At 43.5% G+C, this 27,387-nt stretch overlaps 1 protein-coding gene across 10 annotated transcripts in view; it reads left to right on the top strand.

Annotated features, from left to right (window-relative positions):
- USP28 (ubiquitin specific peptidase 28) overlaps positions 1–26,772 on the top strand; it is a 43,598-nt gene extending 16,826 nt beyond the window's left edge. For 3 of the 10 annotated variants that reach the window (XM_034754386.1, XM_034754387.1, XM_034754385.1), the window contains exons 7-27: positions 1,139–1,225; positions 1,850–1,987; positions 2,499–2,572; positions 3,695–3,771; positions 4,281–4,429; positions 6,608–6,735; positions 6,935–7,030; positions 7,285–7,464; positions 8,197–8,417; positions 8,772–8,842; positions 11,423–11,651; positions 13,476–13,679; positions 15,575–15,714; positions 15,908–16,093; positions 17,255–17,350; positions 19,523–19,701; positions 19,794–19,872; positions 20,500–20,579; positions 22,011–22,134; positions 23,259–23,457; positions 25,658–26,771. In XM_034754386.1, the coding sequence (XP_034610277.1) occupies positions 1,139–1,225; positions 1,850–1,987; positions 2,499–2,572; positions 3,695–3,771; positions 4,281–4,429; positions 6,608–6,735; positions 6,935–7,030; positions 7,285–7,464; positions 8,197–8,417; positions 8,772–8,842; positions 11,423–11,651; positions 13,476–13,679; positions 15,575–15,714; positions 15,908–16,093; positions 17,255–17,350; positions 19,523–19,701; positions 19,794–19,872; positions 20,500–20,579; positions 22,011–22,134; positions 23,259–23,457; positions 25,658–25,833 (2,913 nt within the window). In that variant the 3' untranslated portion in view covers positions 25,834–26,771. Of the gene's footprint in view, positions 1–1,138; positions 1,226–1,849; positions 1,988–2,498; positions 2,573–3,694; positions 3,772–4,280; positions 4,430–4,739; positions 4,816–6,607; positions 6,736–6,934; positions 7,031–7,284; positions 7,465–8,196; positions 8,418–8,771; positions 8,843–11,422; positions 11,652–13,475; positions 13,680–15,574; positions 15,715–15,907; positions 16,094–17,254; positions 17,351–19,522; positions 19,702–19,793; positions 19,873–20,499; positions 20,580–22,010; positions 22,135–23,258; positions 23,458–25,657 lie in introns of those variants that run through there. The other 7 variants (XM_034754382.1, XM_034754384.1, XM_034754388.1 and 4 more) reach the window with 4 other exon arrangements.
- Positions 26,773–27,387: the final 615 nt, after the last annotated feature.

Raw genomic sequence — 27,387 nt, 5'->3', positions numbered from 1 at the left:
TGTCTTCACCCTGGGATGTAGTTTTTTGGGAGACTTCCATTACAGAACTAAGATTTGAGAGCAGATTGTGCAGGCCCACCCGGTTTCTACTTCACATTTTAAACAAAAATGATCTAAAGTGTGAGTTTCTTTTTGTGGCAGCATATTTTACTCTGATCCTGTTCAAAACCAGCAGCCAAGTGATCAGAGCAAAAATGAGATAGAGAAAAAAGGCTATATAAATATATCCATGTATTTATTATTATTTACAAATGTGTGTTCTGTGTCATGGTGCAATGGTAAAATACTTCTTGAATGACAGAAACCAGACTGGTAAAGTGATGATAATGTAATTTTACTGGAGTGAACACTGGCTCCACAGCATATGGTGTATCAGATTCCAGTTAATGGAGTTAGATGCCTGAACTAATAAGAAACTAGACTGGGTGCATTATTAGCGATTATTATTAGTGATTAGTAAAATGAGAAGAGACAGCAGAAAGAAGAACCAAACACACTTAATTCTTCGGGCTCTTTTTACATCAGCAAATAAGTATTGGGGGTGGGAAGAACTCTCCTCACTCTTTCCCAAAAGGTTTCTCTTAATTTACTTAAAAAATTTAGTTAGGAGGGATGGAGGGAATTGAGTCTTGGGGAAGGGGAAGGCCAGATTCATAGATTCTAGGACTGGAAGGGACCTCGAGAGGTCATCGAGTCCAGTCCCCTGCCCTCATGGCAGGACCAAATACTGTCTAGACCATCCCTGATAGACATTTATCTAACCTACTCTTAAATATCTCCAGAGATGGAGATTCCACAACCTGCCTAGGCAATTTATTTCAGTGTTTAACCACCCTGACAGTTAGGAACTTTTTCCTAATGTCCAACCTAAACCTCCCTTGCTGCAGTTTAAGCCCATTGCTTCTTGTTCTATCCTTAGAGACTAAAGTGAACAAGTTTTCTCCCTCCTCCTTATGACACCCAGAGCTGTTAAAGGTTTTACTTCTTAAGGAGAAAGTCACTGAAGAAGTTGGGGGTGAGTAAGAAAAACATACAGTCTGCAAAGAATGACATGGGCTTAGCAAATGAAGATGAGACCAAAGTCCAGACTTGAGTTGACCAGCCCAGACACTCTCTCTTAACCCTTTTTTCCTTTCAGTCTCTCTTCCAGCTGCCGGAATTTCGTAGGCTGGTCCTTAGTTATTCTCTCCCGCAAAGCATGCTTGAGAATTGTCGAAGTCGCAGTGTAAGTTCTCCTGGAAACACCTGGCTCTTCCAGGGATTCTGGCCGTTTGTATTGGTGACTATAAAAACTGACTTGCTGCTTGTAGACAAGGGTGGGAAATTGCTCTTGAGGATAATCAGTTATTACAGAAATGGTTGAAAGTTTCTCCTATAACTTTTCTCAAAAACTAGGAACTGCAGAGAGAGTGGAAAATCTGTGCCTTGTTAATCTGTTTTAGTGACTCCAGAAATTCAGGACTTGTTTTCTCTCAGTCTCCCCCATACCTCCCCTTAAAACTCCAAGTCTCTAGCGAAAGTCTGAACTTCAGAATATTAGAGTACAGCTTGGCCTTCTTATTCTAGATGCCATATTACTTCTGGCACCTCTCCTGAGCCCAGATTTCCCACTTTGAGGAACCATTGCAAATCCTTCAGTTCTCCCATGTACTTGACTCTTGGTCAGATCTGCTTTCAAGAAAGATCCTTGCATCATGGGGAAGGAGATATGGGTTCCTAACACAAGTTGGTCTCTTATGAGACTGTCCATTATATTAACGTTCCTTGTGCTGGCCCTGTTAATTTACCTCTTCATATATGTGTCCTACTTTTATTGAGCAGTAGACTATTGTGCTCTCTTCTTTTCTAGGAAAAGAGAAATATTGCATTCATGCAGGAACTTCAATGTCTCTTTGCTTTAATGCTGGGGACACATCGTAAATTTGTAGACCCCACTGCATCACTGGAACTTTTAAAAGGCGCATTTAAATCAGCTGACGAACAGCAGGTAAAATGGATACAATGCCTCTTGGCTTTCTCCAGAACAGCCCTAATAAAGATATAAAGAGTCATGTTTCACTTAATGCCCTGCTACTATAATTCCAAACACTTGCCTGTCTGTGTTTCACCTGACAAGTGTGTGTAAAACCCCCTCTTAAAGATCCATGACAGTGAAAGGCACGTGCATACCAAAAAGACAGTTAAATAGCCAATGTGAAATTTGTCCCTTCACTGCTATCGGAGTTGCTGTTGGGGACCACCGGATTTGGAACTTGATTTCTTCTCCATGTCCCCAGCATAGTTTCCTCTGACTTAGTGCAGTGCTGGATAAAGTGTTCATCTTTGACCTAGAATAGTGGTAATAACACCTAGCTTGTATAGCTCATTCACGTGGTTAGAGATAGCACACTAGTTTTGTGAGTATATTTGAACAAGTGTGAGATTTTAATAAAACCTGCTTCTATCAAAGCCTTTTCTCGGTCGAATCTTTCACTCTCCAATTTCTGGCTCTCTTTTAGCAAGATGTGAGCGAAGTCACACACAAGCTTCTGGATTGGCTAGAGGATGCATTCCAGCTGTCTGTGAATGTAAAGTGAGTTGTTATAGTTTGGGTTGTTTTTACTTACTGGCCAGAAAAATAGATTTTTAATTAGACTGTTTGGCTAATAGATGCTAGAGTTTAAATTAATATTTTAGGCAAACCAAGAAACTATTTCTTCACTGCAGCAGTCAGGATAATCCCTTTTCAATAATATTCAGCATTCTGTGTTTGCATCAGCATTTCTTGCCTAGATAGGTGCTTTTATTCGATGCGATTGTGACCTACAGAGTACATAAGTTTTTATGGAACTCTTCAACATGGATTATTCACCAGGTAATAAACTCCATATTGTATTGTTTAGAGTTGTTACAGCCGGTGGGCTAAATTCATATTGAATAGTGCATTAATCTGTAGTGTGATAGTTACAATTATAAAAGGTCTTGACATGTACGGGGTCACGCTGTATGAAAAGCATCTGCTTTTTACACTTAAATAACTGTTGATGATTTTTTTAAGTGCAGAAGAGTAATTTTTTTGTCTGTACGGATAAACTGGTTTGTTTAAAATGCATAACTTGAGTTCTGAGTGCAAACTTATCCAGAACCAGCAATTATGGGTTAGAATAGAGATCAAGTGTCCAGGACTCCTGGGTTGCAATCTTGATTCTGACACTGGCTTACTCTGTAACCTGATCTAGGCAAGTCACTCCCACCTCTGTGTTACCTATTAGCATAAATGGGATGATGATATTTACAAAAGCATCTTGGGATCCTTCTAAAGGCACTTTCAAAATGTAGAGTATAATTATAAGTATTACTACAAATTGATGGCTTTCTCTTCTTTTGGTTTGTTTGTTTTTAGGCACAAAGCCCAAGGCTGAGGTTTAGCTGTTAAATTTAAGTCCATTTTAATACCTTGTGGCCTTTAAATAAAAAAAAAAAAGGGCAGCATATGTAATATTTATTAATTGAGGAACTACCTATTCCCTCATAGCTTGGGTTTGGGGCCATTTTTGCTGCCTTTTGCTCCAGTTATATTAATGTTGGTTATATTTTGTTGATGCCATCAAAATAAAAATTCTAATATATATGTATTCTTGTGAAAACAAGTGTAACTCACCCATATGCTCCCTTTCTGTCTAACAAAATGCGTACACTCTCCTTTTGAAAACAGCAGCCCTCGAGACAAATCAGAAAACCCAATGGTGCAACTCTTCTATGGGACTTTCTTGACTGAAGGGGTCCATGAGGGTAAGTTAGAGATTTTTGGTTTTACATTTAACTCTTTTTCTGAGTGGTTTGATTGTTGCTGTAGTGTAGATCTATGATATGATTTGTGACATTGTGTGTTGTTGCAGTTTCTTGATGAGATTGTCTGGTTCTTCGCTATTACAATAGGCATACAGATTAGATTATCTTTATATAGTTGTCCTAGTGCCGGTGAATATAATGTAAAGTCTGTTCTCCAAAGGGTAGTATCCTCTATTAAATACTCACTGTCATGAGCATAGATTTGTAAAGGGTCTCACCTCTAGAGAAGATGAGCCAAAGGGGCCTAATTTCTCTACTGTGATGATGTGTCTAACCTGCCTGCCCGATGAAAGATCTTGGGTGATTTGTTGCAAGATCCCGTGGAGTGTTAGAAGCGGTTGTTTTGGTAGGAAACATATAGTTGTATATACTAAAATAAGTTAGAGAGGAGAGAGTTTTTGTTGTTGTTTTAAGGTGGTTTATATTTTTTTTCCTTCCCCTTTATTCAGGCAAGACCTTTTCTAAGATAGAGACCTTTGGCCAGTATCCCCTTCAGGTAAACGGTTATCGGAACTTAAACGAATGTTTGGAAGGGGCCATGGTAGAAGGGGAGATTGAGCCACTACCTTCTGATCAATCAGTGAAGTATGGACAAGAGGTTGGTTGCATGTATTATTTGCTCTTCTTCAAAGGCTGCAGTCAATGTAGTGGACGGAGGTCCTATTGTATCCTGGTAACTTAAAATGGTGACTGTAAAAATTCCCTCTTCACCAAATGTAAAACATTTCGTGGTCAGTCTGTTAAATGTACATTAATGTTAAATGTGAGTTGATATCTAAGCCACCAAGCCCTAGTTTATTTGTAAAGACCTTGTTGTCCAATGTAACTTACTCCAGGAGTTTACCCTTTTAAAAAGGCGCCTGCTTCTGATGTGTAAGTGTGATAAAGTCTCTCTCTTTCTATTGAAGCCTACCTGTACCTGAGTAGGGGAGAACCACTGCCTCCATATTTTCGGAGGGTAAAAGTACAGTGCTTAACTCTATGGTATGCCATTTGGAATTTGTATTTTTTTCTCCCTGTTATAGTGTTCATTTTTCTCTCTCGTTGTAACTCTTAACCTTCTGCCTGTGCTGATTATTTTTTTCCTTTTTTTTAATTACTCAAATCATGAGCCAATCATAAACTGCTTAACTTTGTGACAAAGTAAAAGGTTAAGATACACACATTGCATTCAGCCTCACTTTATAGATAAAAGCAATGGGAAAATTAGACTACAGAGAAGGTCAACTAAAATGATGGAAGGATTCATGTGATGTGAAGGCAGACTGAGGGAAATTAGCTTGTAGGCCATGTTAAAAAGGTGCTGGAAGATAACACTAAAGAGATGTTTGCAAGGGTTGGTGGGAAAAGGGGGAGGAGGAAGTTTCACTCATTAGGTGAGTGCCTGAAAGATGAGTTGCAGTGACTTGAATTAAAAAGGAAAAAAGAGGTTTGACTTCAGGATGAGCTTGTTTTAAGGCCCATCTAACTTTGGAATCAACTGCCTGATTTTGGTGATTGCTGCTCCTGTGTTAGAGCACACAGACACAGTTGAAGCAGACTTCTGGTAGGATTGGTGTTGTGCAAAATCTTAGGCAGTGTGAGCAAGATGGAGTTCAACAGGTGATAGGAGAGGTCCATGGCTTTTAGTTCCTTTAAATGGTTAACTAAAAAGTAGGGGAAAGTGTCTCAAACAAGGAAATAAGCCAAGGACTGTCACTTTTAATTTTAGGAGATGTGATTGGAAAATCTGTGCTCATTAATTTAACTTCCCAGGATATCGTGACTAGAGGACTTCATGATAGGGGACGTGGAAAATAAAGTGCATTTTATCTTTTGAGACCTTAGGTGAGTGTTTTGAAGCCTGATATGCAGCAGGATTAACTAGAAATCTGTGTCTTTACCTTGATAGCAGGTGTATAAACATTTCCCTGCTGTTGTTGGTTATGAGGATGTTTGGTTGACTTTTCTCAAAAGGGTCATGATAAATGGCAGCTTCCCTCTGTGTACATTAATATTGGCCCTCACTGACAATATTATTGGTGCATTTTGATTCTGCGGATGAACCGTTGTGTTCTGGCTTTCTGATCTGGATCTTTCAGAGCAGTATTATCTTAGTGTACTATCAGGAGCCCACAAGGGGGAGGGTACTGTCTGTCTGGCACTGCGTTAGAATGCATGAAATATTCTTCTGGCAGTGGATGTTAGAAATAGTCTTGAAAGCTGGGAGCCAGGGAAAGTATAAATGCAACTACGAATAACCTTTTCAATGTAGCATTTAGAGCAGCACTCCAAATACTGAGAAGGTGATCTGTTGTCTGTGCCTCTTACGCTAAAGAGTTTCTGAATAGACCAAGAGAGTAGTTGAGTGCACAGAGATTGGTTAAGGGCTGCTATTTGTTGATGTTCTTTGTGTGCCAGCAGCAATGTGAAGTAACTCTCCCTCTCAGTGGGCCTACCAGACATGGGTTCAGTGTAGCATTTGCCAACTTATTCTAAATTTGCTCCTTGACTAGATGGAAGTCGATCAATCTGAGTGCCCTGGGCATCAAATATTGACTTTCTGGATATTATTTAACTATGTTTTGTATGGTGAAGGTCTAAAATGGAAGTGGAAGTCTTCTATTTTGTAAAATTAGGCTTTCTAAATAGCAACTCATGTTGATTTAGTTCACACTTTGTATGTATAAGGGAAGAAAGTTATTGGGGGGGCAGACTTACTTGTTGATATAAAATGTGACATTCAGCCATCCTCTCAAAACCTGTGCCCTCGTTGGGGCATTTCTGTTTGTTACAGCGTTGGTTTACAAAGCTCCCTCCGGTGTTGACCTTTGAACTCTCCCGGTTCGAGTTCAATCAGTCACTAGGGCAGCCAGAGAAGATTCACAACAAGCTAGAATTTCCCCAGATTATTTATATGGACAGGTGAGATTTTACAAGGCTGTTCTATTTCAAAACTGATTCCTCACACTTTGCTCTGTTTTAGTCTAACTAGAGAAATAGAGGGGTGGGTGGGTCTGTGGGCAGGGAAATGTTAAAATGTATGCATATGAGAGACAGTGCTGTGCTTAGAGGTATACAAATCTCACTCAGTCACTTTTGGGGGCGGGGGCTATTTGTTTAGGTATTTGTACAGCAGTAAAGAGATTATTCAAAAGAAGAGAGAGGAGACGAGGAAGTTGAGGAAGCAAATAGCAGTTCTTCAGCAGAAATTGGAAAGGTAAGCAGCCAACTCCCTCCCCCTCAAGTTGGTGTTTTTCTCTTTAAACAAGGCATGAAATTGAATCAGAGCTATTTGTGTTCAAGAGCTTAATTTAAGTAACACAACAGTTAGTTATTAGTATAACCAGCAGCCACTAGGCATTTATATTTTATAATAAATATGGCTTGTGCATACTATTTTCCTCTCCGTGTAAAATGAGTTGTGTGAGGATTCAGTTAACAGACCTCTGCTGTCTTGCTTCTGTTCTTTAGATACATGAAATATGGCTCTGGCCCAAGCCGCTTCCCATTACCTGACATGCTACAGTATGTTCTTGAATTTGCCAGTACAAAGCTACCTTTAGTTGTTCCCTCTGCTCAGGACTCTCAGATGACTCCTGCACAGTCCCCAGCTGAGAGCTGTGGTCTGAATGAACCTCTGCAGCAAAATAGGTGAGGAAAGAAAAAAGTTTGTTGGCTAAAGAAAGAGCTTTGACCTTTTGAGCTAAAGAGTCCTGGATCATTGCTCCAGGAGCTGTTGTCGTATGGTTCAGTTGTCTAGGCACTCGGGACCTTGGGGATGTGTGGTATGAACACCAACACAGACAGTCCCTGCTTTTGAGTATCCTGCTCCCAGATGGGTGCTACCAATCTGTGCAGATAACACGGCATCCAGTTTGTGCTTTTTTCCTCTCCAGAAACAAAGTCAAACTGCTATGTTTAAGCAGTAATCTTGAGATAAATTATGTGAACTCTTTGCACAGTGTAGTAATCTTTTGTTTTGTTTCATCAACCATTAAAATAGTGCAATACTGAAGTATCACAAATCCACCCACCATGGTTGGCTTGCGCTCTGAATTTAAGCAAGCAAGTAAATGCGTTCTCTGGTAAAATGGGAAGGAATTGTCAGTGCTGTGGATTGTGGCTCTATGCTTCACTGTGGAGTCCTGTAAGAACTCGTGCTTTTACATCACCTCTTGTCTTGGGATCTGGTCCTCTCGGAAGGGACTGCACTACCAAACTGTTCCCTGACTAGTGAATAAGTGTAAGCCTGGCATCATCTGGGATGGAAACTTGCTTGTTCAGATCTTGAATATTTTTTTAAAGCATTGTGAACTTGAGTATGCTCTCTGGAAACAGCAGCCTGAATAATGTGTCCATCAATATGTGGCTTTTGCTTCATAGTGTATTAGAAACAGAAAGTACTGAGAACGCTGAAGGTGCAGCATCCACTCTGATAAACCCTCCGTCCCAGGAAGAATTAATGAGCAAGCTGCCCCAGCCCTCCTGTTTACCAGCAGAAATCCCTGAATGCCCAGCTCCTCGTGTGGTCACTGAGGAGGAGATGAGCCTAGTTAGGACGTGCCTGCAGCGATGGAGGAGCGAGATTGAGCAGGACATCCAAGGTTGGCCTCAAGTATTTATCGTGCATTTCAGCCTTTTGCTAACCTAAATTCCCTCTGGCAGCTTCAACTGTCTAACTCCTGAACCATGCTCCACCCCAGAGGTGGCTGCTTTTCAGCAGTGAGTGTAGCAATAATCCTTAAATGTAATGTGATGTCCAGTATATATACAGGGCCCTGGTCTATCATAAGATAAGCATGCACAACTTTCTATTAACTTCTGTGGTAGTAACTGCATGATTGTATCCGAGGGCAGGCAAGGGCCTATGTTCTGATTACCTCTGTACTCCCATGTGTTTGGAGTGAAGGGGGCACTATCTAAACAAAGCTGATGATCTGTGTTGTTGTTCTCAATAGATCTGAAGGACTGTATTACCAGAATCAACCAATCCATTGGTCAAATGTATGGTGACCCTGTCCTCCGTCAGGTAGGAAGTGTGGCTTTGTTAGGTTTTCATAGAGGGGCTCATTAAAATGATATAGTGCAGCTGGTGTGTGCCTATAGGTCACATTAATATTAGGGAAGTTGCACGCATGTACATAGGAAGGGGTGGGTGTCTAAATGTTTTGCCAAGTTCGCTTTGAAACGAAACACATGCCTTTCTGAGGAGGGAAATAACTTACTTAAAATGGTGTTCTTAGTAGGTGACTAATAGGATCCATGAATCTAAAAACAAACTGAATATAATGCATTTAATATAATCTTAGATAAACACTTGTCACTGTCAGTTTCTCCCATTAGCACTTGGGCACCTGCACATGCTAAGATGAATTTTGTAGAGTCATAAATATCTGGATTGGTCAAAGACCCTGAAGGATGAACTCCCTATGTCACTGCAGGGTAGTCATGCTCTACTATGTTTACCAGTTGAACAATGCCCATTGTATAATGTGAAATCCAAGTTGTTGGTGGTCAGTTTACTTTTTCTGCTTTAGCATATTTCAAAAGTTCCCCGGGAAAATTTTGTTTTAAAAAATTTAAGGATTTTCAAGAAATAGTGTGTTTTCCCCCCTAGCTTTCTTGATGAAATCTGAGGTAAACTCTAGCCTTTATTTTGCTGCCCTTTCCCTTTAGTATGTAACAGGTCAGCCCCTTTGTGTGTTCTTGGTTATAGATAGCTGATTTCTCGGTGCAAGATGGCCTGGCTTAGGGCTCAGAATTCTTCTCTCTGCTGATTCACACTTTGTAGTTCTACCTACCTACATGACGTTGCCTTGGTAGATCCCTGATGCGAGATCTCTTGCCCTGCCACTCGGTGACTGGACCTGTTTCAAAGCTTTTGGGGATGGGGCAAGAGGTAGTGTGGGAATGAGCTCTCTTCCAGTTTTCTAGAACCAAGAGTCCAGAAACTCCTCCACTGCCAACTGTCTCATTTCTGTGCTTTTCAGCCTCAGTGGATGCAGAACCTAGTTCTCTCCCTGTATTAGGATTAGAGTTTTAAAAAGGGGATTGTCATTAGCTTTTTCTTGTTTTGTGTTTGGATTTTTTCTCACAATTACATTTTCTGTGCCTGGGGAAAGTGTTCAGATTTCATTACTTCTGTTCTTGACCTAATATTTCTATCAAGTCACCTTCACTGTGGATGCCTTGCAATGTATGACATCTTAGATAGGCAATTGCTCCATCTGCCCACCAGCCAGGAACTGCAATGCCTGTAAATACTGCAAACAAATAATAAAGGCTTTCCAGCAAGAACTGGCCTAGAAATGCGCCTGGATCTTGGGCCCACATAAGCCGGCGGGGACTTTGTCAGACCAAGAGGGCCTTCTAGGTCTTTGCCTGAGAAGTCCCTGATCCATTGGAGAAAGAGCCAGTCATGTGGTTCTGAGTCTGAGCCTGTCTGCAGAAGAACTTCTTGCATCCACCATGGCATGAGGTCTCTGAATCTTTACCTGCGAGTAGAACAGCCAGTTACTGAGAGTCCCAGGCTCCTCTTAGATTCATTTGTTTCTGTATCAAAGAACAGGAAGCATAGGTTGAACAGGCATCTGAAAATTACACACCTGTCCTCTGAATCTGGTTCCAGTTATTCCCTAGTGCAGATGACTACTTACAGCCTATAAGACCAGAGATCATAAGGCTTTAGATATAAGATGCTTAGATCATTTATTGGAACCTGAGTGTTCAAGGAGGATTGATAGGTGTCCTCAGACTTGTCAGATTCCCAAGTTCTGAGAGTGATGAAGTATCCTCTGATCCATGTCACTCAGATACTTTGGAAGGACCTGGGGAACTCCTGTCCTGAGTAGACTCTGCAGAGAGGACTTTATTTTTGGATGGGTTTTGGTTATCAACCTGAACTATTCTATACTCTCTGGTGTGAGAAGGGGGTCTTTGGGTAGTGTACTTTGCAATGGGTTCTGTCACCACGTAGCAGTGCAGGTAATTGTATAGTTTGGAATTACAGAGGTGTATTCAGAGAATTAAAACCACTGTAGTAAGTGCATTTTTAAAAATGTATACAACAAACACTTGTGGGATGTTTCTCCAATCTTAGTCCTGAAAACACTTTGTGTGTGCCAGGCACAAGGCTCTGTTACAGGCAGCCAGGCTGATTGCTTGAGAATTTTTGTTACAGATTTGAATGCAAGGGGGTTTGGCTCCAAGTTCCAATTATCTTTCACCCCAGCAATAGGAACCAGAAGAACTTGTGTCTGGCACATCGTGGGTCTCTGGCAAAAATTTTAGAAAGAACCTCAGTAGTAAGAAACTCATTAAATAATTTAGATGAGATATGGTGACTGCCACACATGAAACAGGAAATTAGTTTGACAGGTTTGGATACCAGTGGGGTGGTCAGGCTTAGGATTTCATGGTCACACTGGTAGTGGATAGAAGTGTTTTTAAGCTGAGCTCATCAAGGGGAAGGGAATCTGTTTACATCAGGCAGTCGAATGAACGAATGGACCATTTTTAAGCATGTGACAGCTGTGAATGTCTTCATAGATTTTCGATTACTTCATCCATTCAAGATAAGCCCAGAAATCATGTCCATGTGAATTTTCAGGTTCCTTATCGCTTGCATGCTGTCCTGGTTCATGAGGGCCAAGCAAATGCCGGTCACTACTGGGCCTACATATACGACCAGCCCCGGAAGAGCTGGCTCAAATACAATGACATCTCTGTGACAGAATCATCCTGGGAAGAACTGGAGAGAGATTCATATGGAGGCCTGAGGAATGCCAGTGCCTATTGTCTGATGTACATCAATGATAAGCTGTCCCACTTTGTTGCAGGTACTAGAACCGAAGCTGCGGGTAGTACTTAGTCACTTGTGTGGTGTGTGTTGCCTTCATAGCATTGAATGCTCATTAACCTGCTCAACACCGCTGGGACACTAGTAAGTGTTATCCCTGCTCTGTGGATGGGGGAAGCTGTGACAGCGGGGGTTCCATGGCCAAAGAGGGAGTTGGAAGCAAAATGGATATGTGAAGTGAGATAAAAATGAGATGCTCCCTGTCTTGTGATTGATTCACCAGCCCAGGCGAGCGCTTGTTCAGACCTTTCGGGATGATACTAAAGTATTGTTTCATATAGCTTGATTAATGCAGGCTCATAGGTATTGCCATACTGGGTCAGCCCCCTTGTCCATCTATCCTAGTATCCTTGTCTTTCTGACAGTCGCCAGACCAGGTGCTTCAGAGGAAGGTGAAAGAAACCTTGCAGCAGGCATATGTGGGCTAATCTGTCCCCCATTAAATTGAGGATGTCCTAATCCCTAATTGTTGGAGATTGTCTTAACCTCATGCTTCAGGGTTTTTCTTAGCATTAACTGTAACTATTCTTCTTGTCCATATAAATGTCCAGTCCTGCATTTGTCTTTGTATTTCAGTTGGCCTGTATTCTGGCATTCTCATTGTGTCCGTGTGCAGTCGGCAAATCCTTTATAAGATCAAACAGAATGTTTCCTACTTTGGCCTGGCCATTTACACACCCTGCTCTTTGTTTTGGCTTCTGATAGATAGTGGTAGCATAATATACACAGCACACCCAGTGCATGTTGCTTATGCAGCGTATCATCCCTTCTGTGCCTGAGATGAATTATCCCTAATGATAACTGATCCTTGTAATTATGTGTTTACAATGCATGAGCGTGTAAGCAGCTACTTGCATCGTACAGCTGTTGGCCATCTAGAAGAGCCTAATAATTTCGTACATGGCTCATTTTGATATAATAAAAGCAAACAATACAGCAATAGTCATTGCAGAATCTAGCTAATGGGAATGGGGAAGCTGAAACAAGTTCTTGTTTGTCTTCCTAGTGCTCTGACTTTTCAGTTTCTAAACTGAACCCATCCTATGCTTTTAATGAGACTTCATATACATTTAGTGCTTTTAAAGACCCTTGTACTTTTAAGTATTTTTATAAAGGAAAGAATCTGGGATAGGGCATTATCATTCGGTATTAGATACACTCCTCATTATATTTTTTCTTAAGTGGTACTATAGAGCTGAAATACCATTATTAACCAGTGTCCCATTATGCCTAGATAGTTCAGTACCTGTGTAAAATCACTCACTACCTGGAATCCTTGCAGTTTTGTACCCCTCAGTTTCATGTAGTGGTTGAAGTGTGGAGTTTTAAGCTGAACTCCAAGTTTTCTGGTTATTGTCATTTTAAGCCCCATCTGTAGCATTGTGGTAGCCTTTGGTAAAGAGAAATCTATGCCCTCTCTCAGCCCTGGTCGTTACTTCAAGAGAGTTTACTGAGTCCAGGTGCGCCATGGAGAAATGTACCTTTCTATGGTTAGTTATTGTTTGGATTACTATAGTGCATAGGAGCACTAGTCATGGACTAGGACCCCATTGTGCTAGGTTTTGTATAAACACAGAACAAAAAGACGGCCCCTTGCCCAAAGAGCTGACCATCTACCATCTTCTTGTACTTGTTTATGGAGCATCCTGAATTCAAATTCCAGGAAAAAATATTCGTTTCCTTTTTTATTTTTCCAATCCATTTGATCAATCTTCCTTAACGTTTCTAGATATTCCTCGTTTGCGGCAGTATTATCTTGCTGCTGCGTGTTTCATTGCTAACAAAAAATCTTGCTTTTCTCCAGATGCTGCTGCTGATGCAGAAACGGGACAGTTTCAGAAAGAAGTAGAACTTCTGCCACCTGAACTCCAGAATTACATACAAGAAGACAACTGGAGGCTTGAACAGGAGGTGGAGGAATGGGAACAGGAGCAGTCCTGCAAGATCCCTCAGATAGAGCCTTCAGCTACTTCTGAATCTCAGGATTTCACTTCTGAATCAGGACAAGGTAACACAAGATCAGTGTGTTATCAGATCACGTTCCGTGTCTCTACAATAACTTCCCTGTAATAAATTTCACCATTATCGGAGCTTTTCATAACAATTTTGAACGCTTGGGAAAAGCTACCAACTAAGCTCAGTTGCTGAATTCCCATCGTATCAGTAGGAAAAAGCTAATGTTCTATCATGCATAGCTAAAGACATGCCATCAAGTTTGATCATATCCTGTTTTACATTCAGTGCCTGGCAATGATCTAATCTCAATTTGATTTAATTATATTAATATTTTGTATGTTTATTGTAGAACATTGACGTGCTCACCTCTTGAGTGGGAGACCACTCATTACAGCAGTCCTTTTTCGTGTGAGTCTCGTTGAGCTTCACAAATGTGGTTGTGTGTAATATTGCCATTGAAGTGCAGTCATGCTGTTTAATGGTACACAGCAGCGTTTCATGTTTTAGGACAGGAGGTGAGGAAGAACCTCTTGAAAGTGCAGGGAGATAGTTAGTTAATTAATTAGTCTCCTTTGGGATTAAATTTCAAACTCCAGAATCAAATGTGATGTAAAACTAGGGTTGTGCATCACCATTTACCAAATGATACAAATAAGGTTTTCTGCCATGTGTAGTCCAAAATTCTGTCTTCTGAGGCCACAAAATTATTTTTCTGACCAGCAGAATGTGTGACATACTGGCCCTTGGGCTCAGGGTCTGTTGAGCTGTGTACAAAAACCTTAGGTCCTAATCTGCTAGAGCACTTAATTCATAGATTCGTAGATTCTAGGACTGGAAGGGACCTTGAGAGGTCATCGAGTCCAGTCCGCTGCCCGCATGGCAGGAAAAATATAATGGAGATATCTCATCTCCTAGAACTGGAAGGGACCTTGAAAGGTCATCAAGTCTAGCCCCCTGCCTTCACTAGCAGGACCAAGTACTGATTTTGCCCCAGATCCCTAAGTGGTCCCCTCAAGGATTGAACTCACAACCCTGGGTTTAGCAGGCCAATGCTCAAACCACTGAGCTATCCCTCCCCCCTAAATTAATGGAGATATCCTATCTCCTAGAACTGGAAGGGACCTTGAAAGGTCATCGAGTCCAGCCCCCTGCCTTCACTAGCAGGACCAAGTACTGATTTTGCCCCAGATCCCTAAGTGGCCCCCTCAAAGATTGAACTCACAACCCTGGATTTAACACGCCAATGCTCAAACCACTGGGCACATCCCTCAGCCCACGCCGCTTAAGCACGTGTTTAACTTTAAACATGAGTAGTGCCATTGATTTCAATTTGACTACTTGTGTGATGAAGTGCTTTGTTCGATCGGGTCTTTTAGGGTACGTCTACATTGCAACTGGGAGCAAACCTTCCAGCCCAGGTAGGCAGATTCATGCTAATGGAGTGCGAGCTAGTGTACTAAAAATTGCAGGGCAGATGTTACAGCTCTGGCGGAGATTTGCGCTAGCCACCCAAGCTCAGGGGTTCAGGTAAACTTGAGAACCTAAACTGCTGTCCGAGCCACAACATCCACACTGCTGTTTTTAGTGTGCTAGCCCGAATCTGTCTCCCTGGGCTGGGAAGCTTGTTTGCAGCTGTAGTGTAGATGCGCCTTAATAGAGTTTACAGTGAATGACCTGCCATTTGAAATGTTGACTTTTCTGGAATGTTACCCAAGAGTTGAGTTGTGTGTGAGGAAAACTGAGCTGGCGCTTCCGTAACAAAGGAGGCTGCAACCAGTGTTATAGAAGGTGGAATTGCATGGGAAGGACGTTGGTCACTGTGCCTGGTAAATACTAAGGTAAAGTACCATGCAGCCATCCTATTTACCATTTTCCTGTCTTCCATTTGGATTTGTACCTTCCGGGTGACATTACTGAATGTTAACATCTCTCTGAATTTCCAATCAGACCAATCCTCAGGCTGTGAACACAGCATACGCTCGCTGTCCTCCGAACATGCCAGGATTGCAAAGGACCAGACTGCCCAGGCCATTGCAAATACAGCTGATGCCTATGAGAAGAATGGTGTAGAGGCTGCTCTGTGTGAGGTGAGAACTCTGGAACGTTGCCCCTGAGGCAGCCTGCTGTTTTTGCATCTCTGTGTTAACAAACCTCTTTCTCTCTCACTTGCTTATAATTCTGCAGCACTGCTGCATTTAACCCAATCTCTTTCTACTTTCCTCTTTGGTTTTGGTTTTCTGTTTGTTTCTTATTCTCTTTCTCCTCTTTCTGCTGCCACAGCCAAAGGAGGCAGAACCAACGAAGACCCAGCTGAGAGAAACAGCCCTTACAGTTCAGTCAGAACAGCAACAAGATGCTAAAGGGACAGAGTCTGCTGCCCAGCCTAGCTCACAGGTCTCTGAAGTGGAGATCCCCAGAGTGGGGAAGATTCTGGTTAGATCTGATGCAGATGGATATAATGAGGAGGTACAGAGCCCAGTGCAGGAGCTAGTTATTTTTCTGGCATTAATCTTTGCAATTGTGGGTTGCTTTGGGGCTTTCTGAAGATTTGTGGTGAGTAGTGGTTTTGACATGAAACTGTGTAGTTCAAGTATATTTTTCCCTCTGTAGTAAGCAAAGAGGTTGGATCCAATCGTTTAGCAATTTATTTTTTAAAACTATTTGAAAAGTTGTCTGAAAAGTGACTCTGTAAAAACACACACTCATCTTCTTTTTTAAGTCCTCTTCCTCTCCTTCTTTTCCTTCCTGTCACTCATATCTAAGGTGTTTCTAGGGCGCCTGGCTTCACAAGGAGGTTTTTGTACTTTTTTTTTTTCACCCAGTAGTCAATGGCTTTGATTCTACTCTTCGCATAAGCATCATAATTGTCAGCTGACAATGTCATACAGTCAATGCCATGTGACTTTTCCAGTCACAGGTACTGTATCTGATGCTAGCAATTGAAAGAGCCCCATTATGAGGCTCAGTATACCACATCAGACACCTTAAAAATGTTCAGAGTCTTTTTTCTAAGTATAGTTGCACATCCGCTACACAAATCTGTCTGCAAGAGAACGAATGTGTTCAGACAATTAGTTTACAGGGGCATTTTTAGGGTTTGGTGTGGGTTTAGCATTGTCCTTTGCATAAAGCAGTATTTATGTTTTGTCTCAAGGATTTTATCAATGCAATAGCTCCATCTGTTGAGCTGGATGTGACCTGATTGCATTAAATATACACTTGTGTTGTAATGGCAGGACAGTGGAATGGTCTGCCTCAGGCATTGCTCTCATGTTAAATGGTAGTTTTGCAAGGTTCTCCCCAGTTATGTTCCGTGTGCTCTGTATTTTCACTTACTGATGACTTTGGGGGAAAGAGAGTGCAGGAGGAGCAGTTGGGGTGGCACAGCGAAGGGTTCAAACATCTATAGCAGCATGGGCCGTGCATGCAAGAGGTGGACTTGCACATAATGACAATAAACTTAAATTTGTAGTCAAATGGCAGCTCTGGGTTGTCCCATCTCCATTCAGATCTGGACAACTTTTCTTTAAAACTTTACCTTTTTTGTACTTTTTTCTTGTATATCTACAGCTTTTCTTCTATTCCTCTCTGTTTTTGTGTGTGGGTTTTTTGTTGTTCTTGTGGTAGGTGATGCTTAGCCCAGCCATGCAGGGTGTGATCCTGGCTATTGCTAAAGCCCGTCAGACATTTGACCGGGATGGGTCTGAAGCAGGGCTTGTTAAGGTACCCTTTTATTTTCCTTTTTAAAAATCTCTTAACACACAAGTCTGGCGTCTTCAGTGAAAAATGTGTGCTATTTCAACATGTTACAGATGTGAGTTGGCCACTTCTCTCTCTTCCTGTGCAGTTCCTTTTCAGCTAAGTTTTTTTTTTCTATTCCACGTTTCCATTTATCCACTCCATTACTTGTACTAAGAGGACTCTATTAAAGAAAGATTGTCAGGCTAAACCCATTACATTTTATAAGCATCCTTTCTTGTGTTACAGATAACCCCTTAGACTGCAAGAACGGAAAGATTTTCAAAACTCTGATTTGCCTTTCACGTCTCATGCTTGAGCACAAAATTGCACTGTTTAGGTTGCACACAGTGTTTTTGTTTAAAACGTATGCACACGTACAAACGTTGGAATCTAAGGCAAATAATATAGAAATATTTCTAGTAGTTCTAGGTTTGGGAAAGTCTGTTGTTGCCCCCTTCCCAAGCCTGCATTTTGGGCCAGATTAGACCTAATATTGTCCATTTAAGTGAACAACCCCACAATGTTTATATCTAACGAAAATGGGAGGTGTGGGTGGGCATGTTAGGAAGGTAGTGTAAGTCCAAATCCTGCAAACACCTATGCATGTTTTTATCTTTAGTCACATTAGTCAATGCATCCCTTGAGTAAAGTCAAGCAAGTGCATTTGCCATAGTCTGTTTAAAGCAACAGTTTGAGAGTTAAGAGACCTGAGTTCTTATCTCAACTCTGATCATGACTTGCTGCGGGACCTTGTCCAAATCACTCCACTTCTCTCTCTCCCCAAGTGCAAAAATGATACTTCCCATACCTATCTCACAGGAGCTTGTGAGGTTTAATTATGTCTGAAAAGCACTTTGGAGCCCTTGAATGGAAGGTACTGTATAAGTGCTCAATATAATTATCACCAGAAAATAAAAATTAAATTTTAATCATAACCAGGCCATATGTGGTGTGTAATTAAATTTGGGCCATAAATGTACACACTTACTGTAGGAATTTCTGTAAAATATGTCCTCCTAAGCTTATGCAATGGGAAGAGGGACTAGAAAAAGATAAATATTGTAAATATTCCTGAACAGAGAGCGGGCATTGCTAGTTTGGGCTAGATATTGTAGAGAAACAAACAACTGAAGTTAAATAAAAAGAGGGCTTAGGAAAATTCACTCATTCTACCATCCAATTGGCTTCCGGTAGTCCTAAATCACACCGGTGACTTCCTGTAATTGCAATTGAGAACGAACATCGGACGGGGCTTTTGGTTTACTGACTATCATGTATTATTGGTCAGAGTAACATTTTGCCAGCTGCATTCTTGTTCCTCTCACATTGTAACAAAGGTTTGAGATGTCTCTAAAGAGTTCCTTAAAATGAGCACTTGGACTGGGATCTTCAAAAATGCCTAAGAGAGTTAGGCACCCAACTCCATTGAAAGTCAGTGGAGCCAGTGCCTACCTCCCTTGGGTTCTCTTTTTAAAGGTGATGTTTTTGCTTAAGGCATAGATTGATATGATTCAGCCATCTTTATAAAGTGGAGATGGTATATTGGTTGGGTGGAGATGTGCTATGACTTTGGTATAGAAAATCCTCTAAGAAACCTGGCTAGTGTGTCTTGCTCACATGCTCAGGGTCATACTGATCACCTTTTTTGGGGGGAAATTTCATTTCTGACCCCAGCCAGCCTGGCAGGGACCTTTGGGGATTTTTCGCTTTTTATTGCGTTATGGGGTGTGGTTTGCCTGCTGGTATCTTCTGAGCCTATCTCACCTAGTCAGTTCCCTGCCATCAGAGGGGCCTTGGGCATTGGTGGCACCTCGGTCTCTCCTGTTCTCTGCCTGTAGCACACAACAGTGTAGTCTCTTGTAGTTAACTGAAGTTACTGGGCTCAGCATAGGGTTATCCAGAGGATATATAATGGCATATCACATACAGGAGGTCACACTAGACAATCTCATGGTCCCTTCTGGCCTAAAACTAATGGAAGATGCCCTAAGCAATTGCCAGCTAATGTAAGTAGCAGTTAGACATCTCTGCACCGAATCCTGTCAAGTTACAGGACAGTTATAGCCTTGTAATCAACCTTCCCACTGCAGGTTTCAAATTCAATTTGCAGCACTAATAAAGAATAGGCATTTAGCATTTGCTTGACTTTGATAGGCATTCCATGAAGAGTACTCCAGACTGTATCTGCTGGCCAAAGAGACCCCAACCCCTCACAATGACCCCCGGCTGCAACACGTGCTCATCTACTTCTTGCGGAACAATGCTCCCAAGCAGGTAGTGGAGCGGACCCTCCTGGAGCAGTTTGCAGATAGAAACCTCAGCTACGATGAAAGGTTTGTGCCAGGGGATCCACTATCATGACTTTCTGATTTGGGATTCTGTAGCTTCGCCATTCTCTAATGTCTCTCTCTGTTGCACTGAGCAGGTCAATTAGCATTATGCAAGTAGCACGAGCTAAGCTGAAGGAGATTGGCCCTGATGATGTGAATATGGAGGAGTATAAGGTAAGGGACTCGAATTTTTTCCTTTTCTCTAATGCCTTAGTGCTGGAGGTGTCCCAAAGCAGTGAGCAAGATAGTGGCAGTGCATTGACTGTGCAAACAAACACAGCAACTATTACATACCCATTGGTAAAGTTATATAGTTAGAAGCATTAGGAGCTGTTTCCTGAGGCGTTCTGACCAGGACACAGGGGTTTCAGTTTAGCCCTATCCCTTTTGAAAGGTGCTGTGGGATCTTTAACTTGCTCCTGGAACAGTCAGTCTATAGGATCAGAATGGGAGCTGTGTAGCTAACCTCTTCCCCCGCACCTCCCAACAGATCATCAGCTGTTTATGTTTTCACACTTGTTCTAGAGGACTCATTCGGTGCTCCCAGTTTGGAGTTAAACATTGCCAGAGACTCCTCTGTCTTGGTGAATGTGTTCTTGAGCTGTATGGGGAAGCAAAGGGGATGTTGAGAACTTGCCCCCAGTTCGAGTGAGCTCATGTCCCATGTAAGAGCTCTCTGTGCCAGAGGCTGAATGAGCTAGCATACCAGGTTTTGCTGGGGGTGGGGGACTTGTCCCAGACGTAGGGTACATGAAAGCATGTTATTGACTAACCTGTAATATTCCCTGTTACCCTAAACAGAAATGGCATGAAGACTACAGTTTATTTCGCAAGGTGTCTGTTTACCTGCTGACAGGGTTGGAACTCTACCAGAATAGAAAGTAGGTTTAATTTAATTATATTTACATTTTGGCTGAAGCTATGGGGTAACTGATACCTAAAAGCGCCTGCTTCTCTGTTAGCACCCCTTGCTCCTGACATGCAGCACCCTATGTATTGCAATTTGGGGGCCCTTGTGCTTTTCCCAAAGTACTTGATTCCTGACCTGCCAGTACTCCTTGCTGTACAGGCTCAGAGCTGACCTTGAGCCAGAGTGTAACTATTGTGCTGAGTTAATAAGTGGATTTGTGATATGGCCTCTTACACAGTTCCCAGCTTGTTTTCCACGAGCGGAACTTTGCATTCTGGTCCTTAGAGAGGATTTAGCGCACTAACTGCCTTTACTTGGCTCTCGGGAAAGTTGGGTGAAAGTGAAACTCTCATTGTGTTTGAAAACAATTTGACTCCTACGTAGAAACAGAGCTCCCTGGAACTTTGAACTGAAAAGCTGGGCTTTTCCCCCCATACTGCAAGCAGTATACCATATAGACAGCTGTATGGAGAAAGATCATTCCTTTTCACAGAGGAGTTCAGTATTTCAGAATGTGGTTTGTTCCAGTTCGGAATGTAAACTAAAAGTTTTGGAATTCTCAAGCCCTGGCTGTGAGAGAGCTTGCTCGGCAGGCTGCCCTGGCACCACGGAAACCCTGGGGTCCCCGACTCTCAGGCAGGGCCGGCTCCAGGCACCAGTCCAGCAAACAGGTGCTTGGGGCGGCATGTCGGGCTGTTCGGTGGCGGGTCCCTCTCGAAGGGAAGCACCTGCCGCCGAATTCCTGCCGAAGAAGAAAGCAGTGCAGTGGAGCTGCCGCCGGAGTGCCGCAGATCACAATTGCGATCGTGGCTTTTTTTTTGTTTGTTTTCCCCGCCGCTTGGGGCGGCAAAAACCCTGGAGCCGGTCCTGCTCTCAGGTAGTCCAGTAGGTGGGTAAGTTGGCAGGAAATCGGGCAGGTCAGGGGGTTCTCTGTCGGACTTTGGTTTAAATCGAACAGTCTCAAAAAACGTTTAGAATTAGATAACTGGCGAGTTCGGATGAAAACATGTTTCATCAGAATTTTTTCGACCAGCTTTAAATACAACCCTGGAGTCAAGAAAAATACTGTTCTCCAAACTTCTAATAGTGTCTTTCATCTCCAAGTTCCCACTGAAACCAGAGGAATTCTAGACCAGAGTCTAAATGTTGGGGTTGAAACCAGAAAGCCAAAGCGTCCCTGAGGCATACGGAAAGCTAACCTGCCTAGTATGGGGGCTGCCCTTGAGAGGTTTGCTGAATGAAAAAGAGAGAAGGGAGCAAATAACACCGTTAAGAAGGTGACGTGTTTGTCTCTGTTGGGGAAGAAGTGGAGAGTCTGGCCTGGGTGGACAGCTTGACTGCAGCTTTTGGACTATGTGGCACCTGGTGTGATGAACTACTAACACCCTTCTCCTTCTCCAAGGTACCAGGAAGCACTGACCTACCTGGTGTATGCCTACCAAAGTAACACCTCCCTGCTCGTGAAAGGACCCAACCGAGGGGTGGATGAATCACTGATTGCTTTATACAGAAGAAAATGCCTCTTGGTTTGTATCTTACTGAGTCTTAAATTGAAAGTGAACAATCTCAGTGGTAGACTGGTCAGCCTTAAATACTCACCCCTTCTAGCTCAGTGATTTCAGCTCACATCTGCACATTGTCTCTTCACTCCAGGTTGCCCAAAGAGACAAATGTATCATGCACCTCCTTACAGACAGGGTACAAGAGCCTGTCATTAAAACAGTCTTTCAGGGAGGGGGTGGATGCCAGCCATTTGCTTTTCACCAAGAGCAATATCGACTCTTCCCTCCCTGTGGGGAGCCAGCGTTGCTTCTTCCTTTGTCACCAGTGGGAGTCTTTTGCTGGGCACTAGGTAATGTGGCTTTCCTTGGGAAAGGAATAAGCAGCAGCAGCCTGAGACTTATTTGTAGTGCCTGCTCCATTACGGCTGCTGAGGGCAGCGTAATGATATCTAAGGCACCTGTTATCATGGCATCTACCCCTTCCCAAGAACCATCACGATTATGAAAATCTAGGAAGCAAAATTCACTGAAGTGATGGAGTTTGGATCTCAGGGAATCCATTTGGTGTTTCTGGATCTGAATCTTAGCGTCTCAAAGCCAAAATTATTTGTATACTTTAGAGCTAATTCTGGAGCAATATGTTCTCTCTGATCTAATCCTTCTAAGGCGGTGGTCCCCAAACCGTGGGGTGTGCCCACATTTGGGGGTGGGGGGGGGAAGAGTGTGGCAGGGTCTGGGCCAGTCCCCACAAGGGGTGGGGAGGAAGCGCCACCCAACCCTGCTCTGCCCCCATTCCATTCCAGCCCCACCCCCAGCTGCAGCTCTTTCTGTGGCTCCGTGGACCTAGCGGTGGCCTCGATCTTGGCTGTGGCCCCAGCTGCGGCTCTGCTCCTGACCATGGCCCCGGTGCCGGGCCCTCTTCCAACCTCTACTCAAGTGGGGAGGGGGATGACCACAAAAATTTGGGGACCACTGTTCTAAGGGTTACATTCTCTTGGTGCACACGTCAGCTCCCATTAGTCCGTGTGCATTCCATACATTCCCATCAGCTGGAAGAGTCGTGGGTCATGTGCCGCTTTCCCAGTAGCCTGTTCATGCTCTGAAGTCAGGGCTTTTTCAAATGTCTGTGACCCCCGATTCTCCCACAGAAGCTGAATGACATGGCAGCGGCTTTGTTTGTAAGCCGTGCGGAGGCAGATGTGTTGGAGGGCATTAACATCCTGAATGAGCTGATCATCCCCTGTATGCACCTCATTATCAATAATGACATCTCCAAGGACGACCTGGATGCCATTGAGGTCATGAGGAACCGCTGGTGCTCTTATCTGGGACAAGAAGACATGGATGGTAGGGAATTGCTGACTTGTTTGCTTCCCTTAAAATCCTGTGTTCTGAGTGGTCAGGTTGTTCCATAGATCGAAACTACAGAAGGACTTTACTGCCTATTTAAAATCCTTCCTAGCATCTTAGGATTTGCCCTGTATATGTAGCGTGTCTGGGCATTTGTGACTGGACTTAGGCCTGAAAACATGTGCTCATATTTAGAGTGAAATATGTTATAGGACAATTTCATTGTTGCTTGTCCTACAACTACAGAAAATAGATCCGTGACCATTGCAATATAAGAAGTGAACGATTTAAAAATATGTTTCAGAGTAGCAGCCGTGTGGGCTGTAGCCCACGAAAGTTTATGCTCAAATAAATGTGTTAGTCTCTAAGGTGCCACAAGTCCTCCTGTTCTTTTTAAAATATGTGACATAGGCACCTTGGTCTCATCTGTTCTTTGTGATCAGTACTTTAACCTACATTTCAGCCAGAGTGATTTCACGGACACACTAACATTAGCAGATTTTGTTGGCTTGTATATGAATGCTCACCTGTAAGATAAGAGAGAAAAGGTTCTAAACTGACAGAGTGCATTTGTGCTTCTAAGCATGTAGCTGGCATGTGAGACACTCTGACTTCATGCTGGAAATGAGACATACTGACAGGAACTTTTTCTAGCTGTGTACAGCTTCATAACTACAAATCCACGTACAGTAGCCAAAGGGTTTGAGGAAGGGGTGGGGAAGCTAGCTAGGTCAAGCTTTGAAGAGGCTTTGCAATGAATTGCCCATGAGACCCAGAGTGTAGTGAGGAGATGCTGGTCATTCTGGGTCTGAATTTCAGTGTTGGATAACTGCGTTTATTCTGCATTTCCTTTCATGTGCCGAAGTTAAGCTGCCATGACTCCTCTCAGCCTGGGTAAGAGAACAGGCTTGAGACTCTTAACACTGCTTATTTTAACCAGCAGAGGGTAAACTTGCTACAGGAAAGTGAGGTAGAAATATGGAGGATTGTTCTCAAAATGCTGGTGCAAAGTAGAAAGCTGGAGAAATTTGCTAGCAGTTGGACTTCCCCAAATTTGGCCTTGTTATAAACTCCTCCATGTAATGGAATCCCAATAGTGAAACTTGAGATTTGAAAGGAGCAGAACTCAGCAGTTTCCATCTCTCATTGTGTTGCATGGGCCAAGTCTGTTGTCACCAGCCTCTGTTCATGTTGCATGTAAAATTGCTTGTGCATTAGGTTAAGTCAGTTGATTTTTAATCTGTCAGCAGCAGAAAAGGGTGTTGTGGTAATGGTTTTAAGCACATTCACCTGGAAAGTCTTGAGCTCCTCAAATTAATGAGCTACTAGAGAGCTGGCCTGCCAAGTGCTGAAATAGGGGAGGAGTTTCTGCTAACACCTGATGTGACAGGAACAGCCCTCCCACAGGAGAAATGTTTACATTCCACCATTGACCCGACAGCGAGGTCAGAATTTTTTTTACAGTAATTGGCAGTTCTGGTTAAGTTTGTTATGCAGTACATCATCAGTTAGAGGACTGTGCCCTTTTCTGCTTGTTCTTCTGTTGGGGCTACATTCCCATCACTCTCAGGGAAGGGGGTGTCTACTTTTGGTTTTGCATTATCAGATGATTACAAATTTGACTCGTGTGTTGTTGGAGTTTACTGGGTTAGCACTTGGAGGGTAGTCATTCATGAAGGACTGAATAATGCTTGGCCTATACTAGATGTAGTGCATAAATCTGAGATTGCAAGGTTAGAGACTTAGGTTTGGGATGACCATGTAAAGTGGCCTGGATTGAGGAAAGCCTGTTTGGTAGTGGCACTGGTAACATACGCCAGTTATATTCCTAGTAACGTCACATCACTGATATGCCAAGCAGCTAGGTTGTGATATAGTGTACGATAGTTTGTGTGTGTTAAGGGGGAGGGAGGGGAGGAGTTTGGTGTGGTCTCCCCCCCCCACCCTTGAACCATATGGTATTGGCTACTGATAGAGCCAAGATACAGGACTTAAATAGACCAGACATTGTCTCTCCTCCATAAAACAATGCTCATCTGTATGCTCGAGGTGAGCAGTTTTTGGCTGTGGTAGATAATTATCTAAAAAGCGTAGCAGCTGCTTTTCCTTGCAACGCTAAAACCTGCTGCGATTGGCCTTTTTTTGTAACTGCCTGTTCCAGGTCATTTGACTCTTTCCTCCTCCTCCACCTCCACAGCCAACCTGCAAATGAAGCTGGGCGAACTGCTCCCCAGGCTCCTGGACTGCTCTGCAGAGGTCGTCATTCTAAAAGAACCCCCGAAGATCCGGCCCAACTCCCCCTACGACCTCTGCAGCCGCTTCGCAGCCGTGATGGAGTCCATTCATGGGGCCGCACCTGTGACTGTCAAATAAACTTCCAGCTTTCCAGCCCTAGATGCGGTACATAGGAACCCACCTATTGGCGTAGTATCCTGCTGTCAGACAACATTCGAATGGGAGAGGGAGGAGAATAGGTAGATAAAGACGATTCATATCCAGATGTAAACCATGCTCTTGGTGTCGATACAAAGGAATGAAAAGCAGTATTGCACTTAAGATACAATTGTCAATGAGAATGCGAAGGGCAGGAACCACTGTTGTAAGATGGCACAATATATGGCTGGCAGTAACAGCTGCTTCTCATCTCCACAACAACGAAAAATGCACTGTCTCTCCGTTCCTTGCCCCTTTCTAAAATGTCCCTCAGGCAAGATACTTGGGACAGTGACAACAGCCGCACAAGAGAATGGTTCCTTGACAAATCTGTGACATTTATTAGCTTGGTTCTGGCAAACACATCCACACCTTTCTAAATTCTTAGCTGAAAGAGCTTATAAATCCAGATCTTGGCAAAGTACGGCTGGCAGGAGTCTGAGTCGGGAGACTGAGAGACAGCGAGGATTGATGGCACACTGTGTATGCAAGACAGGCAGTCAGTCATGTGTGCAGATACATATTTTAGTTGATTGAAGTCAAACAGGAAGTTAAGTTGTCTCTTGTTTTTTTAACAGTCAAACAAATATGTCTTGTTTTGAGATAGACAGAAGCAAATAGTGACAGTGTACACAGTATCACTGTGCTAATAATCAGTAACTGGTTAAAGAAAACAAAATCCCCAAAGAGAATTCCCCTCCCGGATCTGACAATATTTCCTCCTCCACCCAAGGTTATTGATGAGAAAATTGAGCATTGGACACTAAGGATAGCGTAAAAGCAGGGCCGGCTTTAGGCCAATTCAACCAATTCCCCTGAATCGGGCCCCACCCCTAAGAGGGCCCCGCGCCCAAGCCCCGGTATGGCGTACCGGCAAGAGCCGGTGTGCTGTACCTGGGTGGCCCGGCTTCCCCAGGAGGCAATTTAAAGGGCCTGGGGCTCCCAGCAGAGGATGGCACCCCAGGCCCTTTAAATTGCCACCGGAGCCCCACTGCTGGAGCCCTGGGGTAGGGCTTCGGGGCTCTGGGGGCTATTTAAAAGGTCCAGGGCTCCCGTTGCTTCTACCGTCCCAGCCCTTTAAATAGCCGCTGGAGCCCCACCGCTTCCCCAGGACTCCCGCGGCTATTTAAAGGGCCAGGGCGGTGGAAGCAGGGGAGTCCCGGGCCCTTTAGATAGCCCCCGAGCCCTGGGCTGCTGCTGCTACGCCGGTGGGGGAGGGAGGAGGAGGCGGCACTTACCGTACATGGTGGGCTGTACCCGCACCCTCTGCCTGCATCAGCCCTGCACCCCCTGCTGCACCCCCTGCCCTGTCTCCAGCCAGCCCCGCACCCCCTGCCCGCACCAGCCCAGCACCCCCTGCCCTGTCTACAGCCAACCCGTGCCGCACCCCCCTGTCTCCCTGCCTGAAGCCAGCCAGTCCGCCCCACACACCCCTGTCTCCAGCCAGCCCCGGACTCCTTGCCCTGCCTGCAGCCAGACCCTGCCTCCAGCCAG

The sequence above is a fragment of the Trachemys scripta genome, chromosome 21 (assembly GCF_013100865.1).
Source record: "Trachemys scripta elegans isolate TJP31775 chromosome 21, CAS_Tse_1.0, whole genome shotgun sequence".
NCBI classification, from domain to species: domain Eukaryota; kingdom Metazoa; phylum Chordata; order Testudines; family Emydidae; genus Trachemys; species Trachemys scripta.
The sequence above is the reverse complement of the archived record's forward strand: the minus strand, read 5'-3'. Positions and strand labels throughout refer to the sequence as shown.